Below are 16,597 nucleotides of genomic sequence, written 5' to 3' on the forward strand. Positions count from 1 at the left end.
AGTGTGCAGTACAGGACGTCACGACCCGAGCTACTTCTGGAGTGACTCTGGTGAGTGATGAACAGAGGTAGCTGTTATTTTTGGGGTGCGGTTGTCGCTGCAGTTTTTTTTAACTATATCAAATAGAGTAAAATTCCAGTTTCTCTTTTAGAGGTGCTGTAGGTAGCTTCAGAGAACGGGTGGAAGCATCTGCCGTGTGGGGTAGGTAAGCGGCTGAGGTAAAGGAGGGGATGAGAGTAACTGTCCTGAGGGTGCAGTGTCTTTTATTGCTGTGGTTGCTTTCTCTTGTGCTTATCAGGTGCCACAGGCAAGGTGGGCTGTGATAGTCTTTAGAATAGGAGCGAAGCAGGTCACTGGAATGCTGTTTGGTTCCTGAGAAAGGTGTTTCAGAGGAAAAAGGTGGTCTGGCGTGGCAGCTCCTGATGGTGGTCTTCTTCAGTAGGTGAAGCGGTGCCTGAAGCCCCATCCCGTATAGCCTGAAATGGTGTGTCTGTGTTTGGGTTGGGGTTGCACCTTGGTGAGTGTAGGGATAGGATTTAAGCTGGTGCAGCAGAGGGCCAGGCTCCATTGTCCTGTAGTGTGTTTTGACCCATCAGCATAGCCTTTTGGTTTTCAGATAGCCTACTCAAGTACGTGATTTTTCCTGCGAGTGATGTTATTACATGGAATTGATTTTTTTTTTTTGGCATGTAATCTGTTATGCTCCCAGATTTTTCTTTCTATATAAATAAAGGTTTGAGCTAATTCTAGGTGAAAAAATTTCAGTTACTTGCTTGGTCATATTGTCCTTTCAATATTCAAAGCTGCAGCAAAAGCATGGGGATTGTTGCTTCTAGAATCACCCCAGTTCTCTTGTCTGCAGTCTGCATGCTATTGAGCTAAACCAGATTAAAGAAAAAAAAAAGAAAAACAAAAAAGAAACAAACAAAATACAAAACTAAAAAAAAACACCAAAAAAAAACCCCACAGCTGCTGTGCTGCTTGTGCTCTTTTTACTTTCTTGTGCTTTACCACCTCCCCTTTCCCAGGTGATTGGGTTTGGGTGCTGGGCGGGGCCAAATGGTATATGAGCCCCAGGTATGCCATTAGGGAGTTCATTGTGCCTGGGCTGCTCTTTGGGGTAAGTGCTTTGTTTTTCCTTCAGTCAGTTGCAGGGTTCTTTGGGCAGGTTGGAATCTATGGATTTTTAGATTTTAAGTGCTTGGAAATCACTTACTAGAGGGATATTTAGCAGAGGCTGCTGGCTCACTTGTTTTTGGGGTGGTGGGATCCACTTGTGTTTTTGGGTCATATTTGAATCTCTAGACGTATGAAGGCACTTGTGTAACTCTCCAGAGGACTAAAAAGAGCTTGATTACACACTACAAGAGGCTTGACCACGTAGGCGCAGTATTACCAAGAGACTGAGCAGGGTTGTATCAGAGTTACCTTTTTCATCTGTAAAGGGTAGGTCTGTGATCGGCGCCGCCCGGGCACATTTTGGCGCGGCGCCGCCCGGGCACATTTTGGCGCGGCGCCGCCCGGGCACATTTTGGCGCGGCGCCGCCCGGGCACATTTTGGCGCGGCGCCGCCCGGGCACATTTTGGCGCGGCGCCGCCCGGGCACATTTTGGCGCGGCGCCGCCCGGGCACATTTTGGCGCGGCGCCGCCCGGGCACATTTTGGCGCGGCGCCGCCCGGGCACATTTTGGCGCGGCGCCGCCCGGGCACATTTTGGCGCGGCGCCGCCCGGGCACATTTTGGCGCGGCGCCGCCCGGGCACATTTTGGCGCGGCGCCGCCCGGGCACATTTTGGCGCGGCGCCGCCCGGGCACATTTTGGCGCGGCGCCGCCCGGGCACATTTTGGCGCGGCGCCGCCCGGGCACATTTTGGCGCGGCGCCGCCCGGGCACATTTTGGCGCGGCGCCGCCCGGGCACATTTTGGCGCGGCGCCGCCCGGGCACATTTTGGCGCGGCGCCGCCCGGGCACATTTTGGCGCGGCGCCGCCCGGGCACATTTTGGCGCGGCGCCGCCCGGGCACATTTTGGCGCGGCGCCGCCCGGGCACATTTTGGCGCGGCGCCGCCCGGGCACATTTTGGCGCGGCGCCGCCCGGGCACATTTTGGCGCGGCGCCGCCCGGGCACATTTTGGCGCGGCGCCGCCCGGGCACATTTTGGCGCGGCGCCGCCCGGGCACATTTTGGCGCGGCGCCGCCCGGGCACATTTTGGCGCGGCGCCGCCCGGGCACATTTTGGCGCGGCGCCGCCCGGGCACATTTTGGCGCGGCGCCGCCCGGGCACATTTTGGCGCGGCGCCGCCCGGGCACATTTTGGCGCGGCGCCGCCCGGGCACATTTTGGCGCGGCGCCGCCCGGGCACATTTTGGCGCGGCGCCGCCCGGGCACATTTTGGCGCGGCGCCGCCCGGGCACATTTTGGCGCGGCGCCGCCCGGGCACATTTTGGCGCGGCGCCGCCCGGGCACATTTTGGCGCGGCGCCGCCCGGGCACATTTTGGCGCGGCGCCGCCCGGGCACATTTTGGCGCGGCGCCGCCCGGGCACATTTTGGCGCGGCGCCGCCCGGGCACATTTTGGCGCGGCGCCGCCCGGGCACATTTTGGCGCGGCGCCGCCCGGGCACATTTTGGCGCGGCGCCGCCCGGGCACATTTTGGCGCGGCGCCGCCCGGGCACATTTTGGCGCGGCGCCGCCCGGGCACATTTTGGCGCGGCGCCGCCCGGGCACATTTTGGCGCGGCGCCGCCCGGGCACATTTTGGCGCGGCGCCGCCCGGGCACATTTTGGCGCGGCGCCGCCCGGGCACATTTTGGCGCGGCGCCGCCCGGGCACATTTTGGCGCGGCGCCGCCCGGGCACATTTTGGCGCGGCGCCGCCCGGGCACATTTTGGCGCGGCGCCGCCCGGGCACATTTTGGCGCGGCGCCGCCCGGGCACATTTTGGCGCGGCGCCGCCCGGGCACATTTTGGCGCGGCGCCGCCCGGGCACATTTTGGCGCGGCGCCGCCCGGGCACATTTTGGCGCGGCGCCGCCCGGGCACATTTTGGCGCGGCGCCGCCCGGGCACATTTTGGCGCGGCGCCGCCCGGGCACATTTTGGCGCGGCGCCGCCCGGGCACATTTTGGCGCGGCGCCGCCCGGGCACATTTTGGCGCGGCGCCGCCCGGGCACATTTTGGCGCGGCGCCGCCCGGGCACATTTTGGCGCGGCGCCGCCCGGGCACATTTTGGCGCGGCGCCGCCCGGGCACATTTTGGCGCGGCGCCGCCCGGGCACATTTTGGCGCGGCGCCGCCCGGGCACATTTTGGCGCGGCGCCGCCCGGGCACATTTTGGCGCGGCGCCGCCCGGGCACATTTTGGCGCGGCGCCGCCCGGGCACATTTTGGCGCGGCGCCGCCCGGGCACATTTTGGCGCGGCGCCGCCCGGGCACATTTTGGCGCGGCGCCGCCCGGGCACATTTTGGCGCGGCGCCGCCCGGGCACATTTTGGCGCGGCGCCGCCCGGGCACATTTTGGCGCGGCGCCGCCCGGGCACATTTTGGCGCGGCGCCGCCCGGGCACATTTTGGCGCGGCGCCGCCCGGGCACATTTTGGCGCGGCGCCGCCCGGGCACATTTTGGCGCGGCGCCGCCCGGGCACATTTTGGCGCGGCGCCGCCCGGGCACATTTTGGCGCGGCGCCGCCCGGGCACATTTATCTTAGATCGAGCTAACGAGCAGCTGAAGTAAAGCAACTGGGAAGAGAGAGGTATTGCAGCAGGTACGCTGTGGCTGTGAGGTGCCTCAGGGTGTGCTTTTCTCTCGTCTCTGCAGGTGCTTGGTGCAGTCTTGGACAGGGAAATCCCCGTGTCACGGAGCAGTGAGGGAAGGCGAGCGTGTTGTCAGCCTGGTCGTCCCTTAACCGAAGTGAAGGGACGTGGGGGGTTTATGTGGCAAGGTTTTGGTAGCAGGGAGCTCTAGGGGTGGCTTCTGTGCGAAGAATCTAGAAGCTGCCCCATGTTAGGTAAGGGCCCCGCTGCTGAGCGGAGCCAATAAGTGATGTTGTTTGCGCGTCTGTGAGAGCATATTTAAGACAGGAAAAAAAAAAAAAAAAAACCACGCTGGTCCATGCAGCAGCTGGGAGAGCAAGAGGAGTGAGGAACAGCCTTGCAGGCGCCAAGGTCAGTGAAGAAGGAGGGGGAGAGGTACTCCAGGTGCCGGAGCAGAAGTCCCCTGCGGCCTGTGGCGAGGACCATGGTGAAGCAGGCTGTCCCCCTGCAGCCCACGGAGTACCACGGTGGAGCAGGGTTCCATGCTGCAGCTGGTGGAGGAGGCCACGGTGGAGCAGGTGGACCTGCACTGATGGAGGCTGCGGCCTGTGGAAGACCCTTGCCGGAGCAGATTCCGGGCCGGACCTGTAGACCGTGGAGAGGGGACCACGCAGGAGCAGGTGAGCTGGCAGGAGCTGCTGCCCGTGGGGGACCCAGGTTGGAGCAGTTTGCTCCTGAGGGATGGACCCCGTGGTATGGACCTACATCTGGAACAGTTCTGGAAGAGCTGCTGCCTGTGGGAAGGCCATGCCAGATCAGTTGACCAAGGACTGCATCCTGTGGGAGGAACCCCACAGCACAGGGGATGAGGGCGTCCGAGAAGGAGTGGCGGCAAAGAAGCGCTATAGACTGACCATAAACACCGATCACCTGTACCGCTGGGGGGGAGAAGGTGGAAGAGGGTGGTTGGGGGGGAAGGTGCTTTTGGTTGCTTTCGTTTGTTTCTCGCTTCTCTACATTGTGTAGTAATAAGCAATAAATCTTTCTATCTTTCTATGCTGAGTGTGTTTTGCCTATCACGATATTTACTGTGTAATCTCCTCGTCCTTATCTCAACCCTTGAGCCCTTTTTCCTTGTATTTTCTCCTTGTCCTTCTCTGAGGAGGGAGAGTGAGAGAGCGGTTTTGGTGGAGCTCGGTCGCCTACCCCTGTAAAACCACCACAGGGGAAGACGTTCAGGTGTTTCCCTCTGAGGGTCTGAGGTGAGGCTGGCTGGGACAGAGGAGCAGTGTGGCAGGTGGTCGCTTGCAAGCACAGCGGTCATTTTGTCCTTCTGTGTTCCCAGGTGGCACATGGGTGATGGTGGCCATTCCTTTCGAGCTTGGATCTAACTTGCAGGTACAGAGGCAAGTGGACTGCTGTTTTGAAATGAAAACATTAAATATGGGGTGACTTCTGTTGTTGAGGGATGGGTGCTAATGCTGTCAGCTGAATGTTTATCTTCTGACTGTGTTTTCCTTTGTTCAGGCTGAAACGCAGTGTGCAGTACAGGACGTCACGACCCGAGCTACCTCTGGAGTGACTCTGGTGAGTGACGAACAGAGGTAGCTGTTATTTTTGGGTTGTGGTTGTCGCTGCAGTTTTTTTTAACTACATCAAATAGAGTAAAATTCCAGTTTCTCTTTTAGAGGTGCTCTAGGTGGCTTCAGAAAATGGGTGGAAGCATCTGCCATGTGGGGTAGGTAAGCAGCTGAGGTAAAGGAGGGGATGAGAGTAACTGTCCTAAGGGTGCCGTGGCTTTTGCTGCTGTGGTTGCTTTCTCTTCTGCTTATCAGGTGCCACAGGCAAGGTGGGCTGTGATAGTCTTTGGAAAAGGAGCAAAGCAGGTCACTGGAATGCTGTTTGGTTCCTGAGACAGGAGTTGTAGAGGAGAAAAGCTTTCAATAATCAAAGCTGAAGCAAAAAAAAAAATAAACTACAGCTGCTGCTTCTCCTCTTTCTCCTTTCTTGTGTTTTGCCCCTCCCCTTTCCCAGGTGATTGGCTTTGGGTTCCAGGGAGGGCCTAGTGGTCATTGAGTCACAGGCATCCCATCAGAGAGCTCATTCTGCTTGGGCTGCACTTTAGAGTAGATGCTTTGTTTTTCCTTCAGTGAGTTGGAGGTTTCTTTAGGTGGTTAAGAGTCTATGGACTGATGCGTTTCCAAGTAGAGACTGGTACGCCCATCTTTGTGAGGTAACAACTGGTAGGATCTGTTAGAGTAAACCAATCTAGTAATAGGTGCCTGTATTGCATGCAGCTCTTCTTCAGGTGAGTAATTGTTATAGCATGTTTACGGATAGGATGGCAGTGCTACTTTGTGTGTTTACTTTGTGGTTTTGGGTCCCTTATGATTTTTGCCGAATTGCGGGGCTTACTTGAGTCTTTGCCTGTATGCTGTATGTCAAATATTATACGTCAAATATTATCAAAGTTACAACCTTGGTGGCAAAGTGATGGAGCAGGGTTTAGGAGATAAGTATCATCGAAGCTCCCTGTGTAAGCATGTGTCTGAAAAGAGCAGCAGTAGGCCTGTAAGGGGTAGTCTTTTTCAGGGTTAGGGACAGTTCGTTATAGTTTTGGAGCTTTTGCCTGTGGTTTGTGTGGCTGTAGAGTCTTTAGACGTTGCAGCCTTCTAGATTTTCAGTGCTTGGAATTCAGGTAATAGAGGCGTGCTTAGGAGGTGTTGTCGGCTAACTCGTTTTTAAGAAATGGTGGGGTACGGTTCCTCGACCGCATAAGCACGGTAGTATTACCAAGAGACTGAGCAGGGTCCCCTTTTTCATCTGTAAAGGGTAAGTCTGTGATTGCTGCCATCTGGGCACATTTTCGTGCCCATCACTGCAGTTAGTGTACTACATCAATTAGAGTAAAATTCCAGTTTCTCTTTTGGAGGTGCTCTAGGTGGCTTCAGAGAACGGGTGGAAGCATCTGCCATGTGGGGTAGGTAAGCGGCTGAGGTAAAGGAGGGGATGAGAGTAACTGTCCTGAGGGTGCTGTGGCTTGTGCTGCTGTGGTTGCTTTCTCTTCTGCTTATCAGGTGCCACAGGCAAGGTGGGCTGTGATAGTCTTTGGAAAAGGAGCAAAGCAGGTCACTGGAATGCTGTTTGGTTCCTGAGAAAGGTGTTGCAGAGGAAAAAGGTGGTCTGGCGTGGCAGCTCCTGATGGTGGTCTTCTTCAGTAGGTGAAGCGGTGCCTGAAGCCCCATCCTGTGTAGCCTGAGCACGCCTCGCTGAGGTTGAAGCCTGCTTTCCAGCAGTTTCCAAAACTGTGTTGAGGCTGAAATGGTGTGTCTGTGTTTGGGCTGGGGTTGCACCTTGCTGAGTGTAGGGATAGGATTTAAGCTGGTGCAGCAGAGGGCCAGGCTCCATTGTCCTGTAGTGTGTTTTGACCCATCAGCATAGCCTTTTGGTTTTCAGATAGCCTACTCAAGTACGTGAATTTTTCTGCGAGTGATGTTATTACATGGAATTGGTGGGTTTTTTTTTTGATGAGTGATCTGTTATGCTCCTAGATTTTTCTTTCTATGTAAAGAAAGGTTTGAGCTAATTCCAGCTGAAAAAAAATCAGTTGATTGGTCGTATTGTCCTTTCAATATTCAAAGCTGCAGCAAAAGCATGGGGATTGTTGCTTCTAGAATCACCCCAGTTCTCTTGTCTGCAGTCTGCATGCTGTTGAGCTAAACCAGATTTAAAAAAAAAACACAGCTGCTGCTGCTTGTGCTCTTTTTACTTTCTTGTGCTTTGCCCCTCCCCTTTCCCAGGTGATTGGGTTTGGGTGCTGGGCGGGGCCAAATGGTATATGAGCCCCAGGTATGCCATTAGGGAGTTCATTGTGCCTGGGCTGCTCTTTAGGGTAAGTGCTTTGTTTTTCCTTCAGTCAGTTGCAGGGTTCTTTGGGCAGGTTGGAGTCCATGGATTTCTAGATTTTAAGTGCTTGGAAATCACTTACTAGAGGGATATTTAGCAGAGGTTGCTGGCTCACTTGTTTTTGGGATGGTGGGATCCACTTGTGTTTTTGGGTTATATTTGAATCTCTAGACGTATGAAGGCACTTGTGTAACTCTCCAGAGGACTAAAAAGAGCTTGATTACACACTGCAAGAGGCTTGACCACGTAGGCGCAGTATTACCAAGAGACTGAGCAGGGTTGTATCAGAGTTACCTTTTTCATCTGTAAAGGCTAGGTCTGTGATTACCCCTGCAGGGGCTGCTGTGTGTGCATGGCTTTTTGGCATTTGTGGAGGTCAGTTGTTTTTTTTGTGTGTGTATGTTATTACTTTTTTTTTTTTTAAGGCCAAGTAGTGTGTGTGCTGAGCGTGGTTGGCAGGAGGAGGTGGGGAATTGTCTGGCAGGGGAGCTGTTCAGGACTGGTAGGTTTGGTTTCTAGGAGCGTGCGGCATCCTTCCTGTGCGATGCCGCTGATTGTTGGGCAGGAATGTTCCAGCTCGTGTGTCTTAAACAATGTAGCTTGTGCAGTGTGTGTTGTGTGGCCTGGGCAGAGTTTGCCGCGGTGCTGTGAGCGAAGAATCTCAGTTCGAGCTGGTGAGCAGCTGAAGTAAAGGAGCTGGGAAGAGAGAGGTATTGCAGCAGGTACGCTGTGGCTGTGAGGTGCCTCAGGGTGTGCTTTTCTCTCGTCTCTGCAGGGGCTTCATGCAGTCTTGGACAGGGAAATGCCCATGTCACAGAACAATGAGGGAAGGTGAGAGTTCTATCAGCCTGGTGATCCCTGATCTGAAGCAAAGGGAAGACATTCAGGTGTTTCCCTCTGAGGGTCTGAGGTGAGGCTGTTTGGGACAGAGGAGCACTGTGGCAGGTGGAGGCTTGTAAGCACAGTGGTCATTTTGTCCTTCTGTGTTCCCAGGTGGCATGGGTGATGGTGGCCGTTCCTTTCGAGCTTGGATCTAACTTGCAGGTACAGAGGCAAGTGGACTGCTGTTTTGAAATGAAAACATTAAATATGGGGTGACTTCTGTTGTTGAGGGATGGGTGCTAATGCTGTCAGCTGAATGTTTATCGTCTGACTGTGTTTTCCTTTGTTCAGGCTGAAACGCAGTGTGCAGTACAGGACGTCACGACCCGAGCTACCTCTGGAGTGACTCTGGTGAGTGATGAACAGAGGTAGCTGTTATTTTTGGGGTGCGGTTGTCGCTGCAGTTTTTTTAACTACATCAAATAGAGTAAAATTCCAGTTTCTCTTTTAGAGGTGCTCTAGGTGGCTTCAGAGAACGGGTGGAAGCATCTGCCATGTGGGGTAGGTAAGCGGCTGAGGTAAAGGAGGGGATGAGAGTAACTGTCCTGAGGGTGCAGTGGCTTTTACTGCTGTGGTTGCTTTCTCTTCTGCTTATCAGGTGCCCCAGGCAAGGTGGGCTGTGATAGTCTTTGGAAAAGGAGCAAAGCAGGTCACTGGAATGCTGTTTGGTTCCTGAGAAAGGTGTTGCAGAGGAAAAAGGTGGTCTGGCGTGGCAGCTCCTGATGGTGGTCTTCTTCAGTAGGTGAAGCGGTGCCTGAAGCCCCATGCCGTGGAGCCTGAGGATGAAGCCTGCTTTCCAGCAGTTTCCAAAACTGTGTTGAGGCTGAAATGGTGTGTCTGTGTTTGGGCTGGGGTTGCACCTTGGTGAGTGTAGGGATGAGTTTTAAGTTGGTGCAGCAGAGGGCCAGGCTCCATTGTCCTGTAGTGTGTTTTGACCCATCAGCATAGCCTTTTGGTTTTCAGATAGCCTACTCAAGTACGTGATTTTTCCTGCAAGTGATGTTATTACATGGAATTGATTTCTTTTTTTTTGGCATGTAATCTGTTATGCTCCCAGATTTTTCTTTCTATATAAAGAAAGGTTTGAGCTAATTCCAGCAGAAAAAAATTCAGTTACTTGCTTGGTCATATTGTCCTTTCAATATTCAAAGCTGCAGCAAAAGCATGGGGATTGTTGCTTCTAGAAACACCCCAGTTCTCTTGTCTGCAGTCTGCATGCTATTGAGCTAAACCAGATTTAAAAAAAAAAAACAAAAACAAAAAAAAAAAAAAAACAAAAAAACCCCACAGCTGCTGCTGCTTGTGCTCTTTCTACTTTCTTGTGCTTTGCCCCTCCCCTTTCCCAGGTGATTGGGTTTGGGTGCTGGGCGGGGCCAAATGGTATATGAGCCCCAGGTATGCCATTAGGGAGTTCATTGTGCCTGGGCTGCTCTTTGGGGTAAGTGCTTTGTTTTTCCTTCAGTCAGTTGCAGGGTTCTTTGGGCAGGTTGGAGTCCATGGATTTCTAGATTTTAAGTGCTTGGAAATCACTTACTAGAGGGATATTTAGCAGAGGTTGCTGGCTCACTTGTTTTTGGGATGGTGGGATCCACTTGTGTTTTTGGGTTATATTTGAATCTCTACACACTTGTGTAACTCTCCAGAGGACTAAAAAGAGCTTGATTACACACTGCAAGAGGCTTGACCACGTAGGCGCAGTATTACCAAGAGACTGAGCAGGGTTGTATCAGAGTTACCTTTTTCATCTGTAAAGGCTAGGTCTGTGATTACCCCTGCAGGGGCTGCTGTGTGTGCATGGCTTTTTGGCATTTGTGGAGCTCAGTAGTTTTTTTTGTGTGTGTATGTTCTTATTTTTTTTTTTTTACGGCCAAGTAGTGCGTGTGCTGAGCATGGTTGGCAGGAGGAGGTGGGGAATTGTCTGGCAGGGGAGCTGTTCAGGACTGGTAGGTTTGGTTTCTAGGAGCGTGCGGCATCCTTCCTGTGCGATGCCACTGATTGTTGGGCAGGAACGTTCCAGCTCGTGTGTCTTAAACAATGTAGCTTGTGCAGTGTGTGTTGTGTGGCCCGGGCAGAGTTTGCCGCGGCGCTGTGAGCGAAGAATCTCAGTTTGAGCTGGTGAGCAGCTGAAGCAAAGGATCTGGGAAGAGATAGGTATTGCAGCAGGTACGCTGTGGCTGTGAGGTGCCTCAGGGTGTGCTTTTCTCTTGTCTCTGCAGGGGCTTTGTGAAGTCTTGGACAGGGAAATGCCCGTGTCTCAGAACAATGAGGGAAGGTGAGAGTTCTATCAGCCTGGTCATCCCTTATCTGAAGCGAAGGGAAGACATTCAGGTGTTTCCCTCTGAGGGTCTGAGGTGAGGCTGTTTGGGACAGAGGAGCAGCGTGGCAGGTGGAGGCTTGCAAGCAGAGCGATCATTTTGTCCTTCTGTGTTCCCAGGTGGCACATGGGTGATGGTGGCCGTTCCTTTCGAGCTTGGATCTAACTTGCAGGTACAGAGGCAAGTGGACTGCTGTTTTGAAACGAAAACATTAAATATGGGGTGACTTCTGTTGTTGAGGGATGGGTGCTAATGCTGTCAGCTGAATGTTTGTCTTCTGACTGTGTTTTCCTTTGTTCAGGCTGAAATGCAGTGTGCAGTACAGGACGTCACGACCCGAGCTACCTCTGGAGTGACTCTGGTGAGTGATGAACAGAGGTAGGTGTTATTTTTGGGGTGCGGTTGTCGCTGCACTTATTTTACTACATCAAATAGAGTAAATTCCAGTTTCTCTTTTAGAGGTGCTGTAGGTAGCTTCAGAGAACGGGTGGAAGCATCTGCCGTGTGGGGTAGGTAAGCGGCTGAGGTAAAGGAGGGGATGAGAGTAACTGTCCTGAGGGTGCAGTGTCTTTTATTGCTGTGGTTGCTTTCTCTTGTGCTTATCAGGTGCCACAGGCAAGGTGGGCTGTGATAGTCTTTAGAATAGGAGCGAAGCAGGTCACTGGAATGCTGTTTGGTTCCTGAGAAAGGTGTTTCAGAGGAAAAAGGTGGTCTGGCGTGGCAGCTCCTGATGGTGGTCTTCTTCAGTAGGTGAAGCGGTGCCTGAAGCCCCATCCCGTATAGCCTGAAATGGTGTGTCTGTGTTTGGGTTGGGGTTGCACCTTGGTGAGTGTAGGGATAGGATTTAAGCTGGTGCAGCAGAGGGCCAGGCTCCATTGTCCTGTAGTGTGTTTTGACCCATCAGCATAGCCTTTTGGTTTTCAGATAGCCTACTCAAGTACGTGATTTTTCCTGCGAGTGATGTTATTACATGGAATTGATTTTTTTTTTTTTGGCATGTAATCTGTTATGCTCCCAGATTTTTCTTTCTATATAAATAAAGGTTTGAGCTAATTCTAGGTGAAAAAATTTCAGTTACTTGCTTGGTCATATTGTCCTTTCAATATTCAAAGCTGCAGCAAAAGCATGGGGATTGTTGCTTCTAGAATCACCCCAGTTCTCTTGTCTGCAGTCTGCATGCTGTTGAGCTAAACCAGATTTAAAAAAAAACACAGCTGCTGCTGCTTGTGCTCTTTTTACTTTCTTGTGCTTTGCCCCTCCCCTTTCCCAGGTGATTGGGTTTGGGTGCTGGGCGGGGCCAAATGGTATATGAGCCCCAGGTATGCCATTAGGGAGTTCATTGTGCCTGGGCTGCTCTTTAGGGTAAGTGCTTTGTTTTTCCTTCAGTCAGTTGCAGGGTTCTTTGGGCAGGTTGGAGTCTATGGATTTCTAGATTTTAAGTGCTTGGAAATCACTTACTAGAGGGATATTTAGCAGAGGCTGCTGGCTCACTTGTTTTTGGGATGGTGGGATCCACTTGTGTTTTTGGGTTATATTTGAATCTCTAGACGTATGAAGGCACTTGTGTAACTCTCCAGAGGACTAAAAAGAGCTTGATTACACACTACAAGAGGCTTGACCACGTAGGCGCAGTATTACCAAGAGACTGAGCAGGATTGTATCAGAGTTACCTTTTTCATCTGTAAAGGGTAGGTCTGTGATCGGCGCCGCCCGGGCACATTTTGGCGCGGCGCCGCCCGGGCACATTTTGGCGCGGCGCCGCCCGGGCACATTTTGGCGCGGCGCCGCCCGGGCACATTTTGGCGCGGCGCCGCCCGGGCACATTTTGGCGCGGCGCCGCCCGGGCACATTTATCTTAGATCGAGCTAACGAGCAGCTGAAGTAAAGCAACTGGGAAGAGAGAGGTATTGCAGCAGGTACGCTGTGGCTGTGAGGTGCCTCAGGGTGTGCTTTTCTCTCGTCTCTGCAGGTGCTTGGTGCAGTCTTGGACAGGGAAATCCCCGTGTCACGGAGCAGTGAGGGAAGGCGAGCGTGTTGTCAGCCTGGTCGTCCCTTAACCGAAGTGAAGGGACGTGGGGGGTTTATGTGGCAAGGTTTTGGTAGCAGGGAGCTCTAGGGGTGGCTTCTGTGCGAAGAATCTAGAAGCTGCCCCATGTTAGGTAAGGGCCCCGCTGCTGAGCGGAGCCAATAAGTGATGTTGTTTGCGCGTCTGTGAGAGCATATTTAAGACAGGAAAAAAAAAAAAAAAAAACCACGCTGGTCCATGCAGCAGCTGGGAGAGCAAGAGGAGTGAGGAACAGCCTTGCAGGCGCCAAGGTCAGTGAAGAAGGAGGGGGAGAGGTACTCCAGGTGCCGGAGCAGAAGTCCCCTGCGGCCTGTGGCGAGGACCATGGTGAAGCAGGCTGTCCCCCTGCAGCCCACGGAGTACCACGGTGGAGCAGGGTTCCATGCTGCAGCTGGTGGAGGAGGCCACGGTGGAGCAGGTGGACCTGCACTGATGGAGGCTGCGGCCTGCGGAAGACCCTTGCCGGAGCAGATTCCGGGCCGGACCTGTAGACCGTGGAGAGGGGACCACGCAGGAGCAGGTGAGCTGGCAGGAGCTGCTGCCCGTGGGGGACCCAGGTTGGAGCAGTTTGCTCCTGAGGGATGGACCCCGTGGTATGGACCTACATCTGGAACAGTTCTGGAAGAGCTGCTGCCTGTGGGAAGGCCATGCCAGATCAGTTGACCAAGGACTGCATCCTGTGGGAGGAACCCCACAGCACAGGGGATGAGGGCGTCCGAGAAGGAGTGGCGGCAAAGAAGCGCTATAGACTGACCATAAACACCGATCACCTGTACCGCTGGGGGGGAGAAGGTGGAAGAGGGTGGTTGGGGGGGAAGGTGCTTTTGGTTGCTTTCGTTTGTTTCTCGCTTCTCTACATTGTGTAGTAATAAGCAATAAATCTTTCTATCTTTCTATGCTGAGTGTGTTTTGCCTATCACGATATTTACTGTGTAATCTCCTCGTCCTTATCTCAACCCTTGAGCCCTTTTTCCTTGTATTTTCTCCTTGTCCTTCTCTGAGGAGGGAGAGTGAGAGAGCGGTTTTGGTGGAGCTCGGTCGCCTACCCCTGTAAAACCACCACAGGGGAAGACGTTCAGGTGTTTCCCTCTGAGGGTCTGAGGTGAGGCTGTTTGGGACAGAGGAGCAGCGTGGCAGGTGGAGGCTTGCAAGCACAGTGGTCATTTTGTCCTTCTGTGTTCCCAGGTGGCATGGGTGATGGTAGCCGTTCCTTTCGAGCTTGGATCTAACTTGCAGGTACAGAGGCAAGTGGACTGCTATTTGAAACGAAAACATTAAATATGGGGTGACTTCTGTTGTTGAGGGATGGGTGCTAATGCTGTCAGCTGAATGTTTATCGTCTGACTGTGTTTTCCTTTGTTCAGGCTGAAACGCAGTGTGCAGTACAGGACGTCATGACCTGAGCTACCTCTGGAGTGACTCTGGTGAGTGATGAACAGAGGTAGCTGTTATTTTTGGGGTGCGGTTGTCGCTGCAGTTTTTTTAACTATATCAAATAGAGTAAAATTCCAGTTTCTCTTTTAGAGGTGCTCTAGGTGGCTTCAGAAAATGGGTGGAAGCATCTGCCATGTGGGGTAGGTAAGCAGCTGAGGTAAAGGAGGGGATGAGAGTAACTGTCCTAAGGGTGCCGTGGCTTTTGCTGCTGTGGTTGCTTTCTCTTCTGCTTATCAGGTGCCACAGGCAAGGTGGGCTGTGATAGTCTTTGGAAAAGGAGCAAAGCAGGTCACTGGAATGCTGTTTGGTTCCTGAGACAGGAGTTGTAGAGGAGAAAAGCTTTCAATATTTAAAGCTGAAGCAAAAATAAATAAACCACAGCTGCTGCTTCTCTTTCTACTTGTGCTTTGCCCCTCCCCTTTCCCAGGTGATTGGCTTTGGGTTCCAGGGAGGGCCTAGTGGTCATTGAGTCACAGGCATCCCTTCAGAGAGCTCATTATGCCTGGGCTGCACTTTGGGGTAAGTGCTTTGTTTTTCCTTCAGTGAGTTGGAGGTTTCTTTAGGTGGTTAAGAGTCTATGGACTGATGCGTTTCCAAGTAGAGACTGGTACGCCCATCTTTGTGAGGTAACAACTGGTAGGATCTGTTAGAGTAAACCAATCCAGTAATAGGTGCCTGTATTGCATGCAGCTCTTCTTCAGGTGAGTAATTGTTATAGCATGTTTACGGATAGGATGGCAGTGCTACTTTGTGTGTTTGCTTTTGGTTCTGGGTCCCTTATGATTTTTGCTGAATTAAGGCAAATATTATCAAAGTTATAACCTTGGTGGCAAAGTGATGGAGCAGGGTTTAGGAGATAAGTATCATCGAAGTTCCCTGTGTAAGCATGCATCTGAAAAGAGTAGCAGTAGGCCTGTAAGGGGTAGTCTTTTTCAGGGTTAGGGACAGTTTGTTATAGTTTTGGAGCTTTTGCCTGTGGTTTGTGTGGCTGTAGAGTCTTCAGATGTTGCAGCCTTCTAGTTTTTAAGTGCTTGGAATTCACGTAATAGAGGCGTGCTTAGGAGGTGTTGCTGGCTAACTTGTTTTTGGGAAATGGTGGGGTACGGTTCCTTTTTTTTTGAGTTATCTTTTAATCTCTAGGTATATCAAGTCATTTGCATAACTGTCCAGAGGCTTCACAAGGAGCTTCAGTACGCATCCGAAGGGGCTTGACCGCATAAGTGCAGTATTACGGAGAGACTGAGCAGGGTCACCGTTCTCATCTGTAAAGGAGAAGTCTGTGATTACCCCTGTTGGGGCTGCTGTGCATTCATGGCCTTTTGGCATTTGTGGACCTGAGGGTGTGTTTTTTTTTTTCGGCTCTCGTCTCTGTGTTTGAGTCCTCTGCAAGGAGCTGTACTGTTTGTGTGTCCATCACGGATATGACCTTCTCTTTTTGTTTCTTGTATCCCAGGGCATGGGCCCGGACACTTGAATGAGGCACGAGGGTGAGTGGACGGCAGTGTGGGCCCTGAGTTGGTCAGTGGATTGTGTTAGTCTGCTTTGCCTGTTATGCAGGCTTTGGAAGCACCTTGAAAGAGCAGAGTACATCTCCTGCCACGTTCCTGAGGCGCGCCAGGCGTCAGCGGTTCCAGTTCCTGAAATGCTGGAGATGCTCGGAGCACAAGAGGAGCTGGGAGCGTGATGCATCTCCTTGGGATGTTAGGTGAGCAAAGCGGTGGTACTGGGTTGGGGAACGTGGGTCTGGGGCTTCTTGGCTGTTGGGGTAGGGGAAGAAAGAAGAGGAGTGGGTATAGACTGTTTTGTGGATTGTCATTTTTGTTTGTTCTTTCTCCTTGGTCTAAGCTACGTGACCTTGGCTCAGCACAGTAAATGGAAGCGCTAAGCCTGGATCGGGAAGGTGAGTGGAGAAAAGTTGGGAAAAGGGCATTGGTTTTGGTTTGGTAGTCTATTGGTCCCACCTCTGGGTGACTCCTCTTTTCCGGGGACGAAGAAGATAGTGGGAACATCCTAGTTGGCCTCTGTGGTCCACCTTGAGGATGGATTGTGACCCCTGAGAATTAAGTCCAGGGGCAAATACTGTGTGTTTGGGGGTGGTTGGCAGGGGAAGGCGGGCAGTTGTCTGGAGTTGGTCTATCTGACTTCAGTAGCAGAGCAGGTCAGTGGACTACTGTTTTGTTTTTGAGGTGGGTGTTTCACTGGAAGAAGTTTGGCTGGTGTGCCAGTGCCCGATGGCACTTTATTTCTGCAGG

General features: G+C 52.7%; 1 protein-coding gene across 5 annotated transcripts; it reads left to right on the forward strand.

The window, feature by feature from the left end:
- Positions 1-31: 31 nt before the first annotated feature.
- On the forward strand, positions 32-16,596 carry LOC308195720 (uncharacterized protein; the record flags this gene model as incomplete). 5 transcript variants are annotated; one of them, XM_080593629.1, is made up of 8 exons in its annotated part: positions 6,020-6,051; positions 10,748-10,803; positions 10,966-11,018; positions 11,148-11,224; positions 14,436-14,485; positions 15,799-15,832; positions 15,903-16,050; positions 16,191-16,596. In XM_080593629.1, the coding sequence occupies exons 1-7, from the start codon at positions 6,035-6,037 to the stop codon at positions 16,027-16,029; spliced, it is 414 nt and encodes a 137-aa protein (XP_080449755.1). In that variant the 5' UTR covers positions 6,020-6,034. The 5 variants fall into 5 exon arrangements, with proteins under 5 accessions (XP_080449756.1, XP_080449758.1, XP_080449755.1 ...); XM_080593630.1 differs by lacking the exons at positions 6,020-6,051; positions 10,748-10,803; positions 10,966-11,018; ... (3 more) ...; positions 15,903-16,050; positions 16,191-16,596 and adding exons at positions 32-50; positions 3,808-4,423; positions 5,089-5,141; positions 5,271-5,330; positions 5,432-5,485; XM_080593632.1 differs by lacking the exons at positions 6,020-6,051; positions 10,748-10,803; positions 10,966-11,018; positions 11,148-11,224; positions 14,436-14,485 and adding exons at positions 5,282-5,347; positions 12,816-13,431.
- Position 16,597: the final 1 nt, after the last annotated feature.

Source organism: Anser brachyrhynchus (genome assembly GCF_964034855.1).
Source record: "Anser brachyrhynchus genome assembly, chromosome: 5".
NCBI lineage: Eukaryota > Metazoa > Chordata > Aves > Anseriformes > Anatidae > Anser > Anser brachyrhynchus.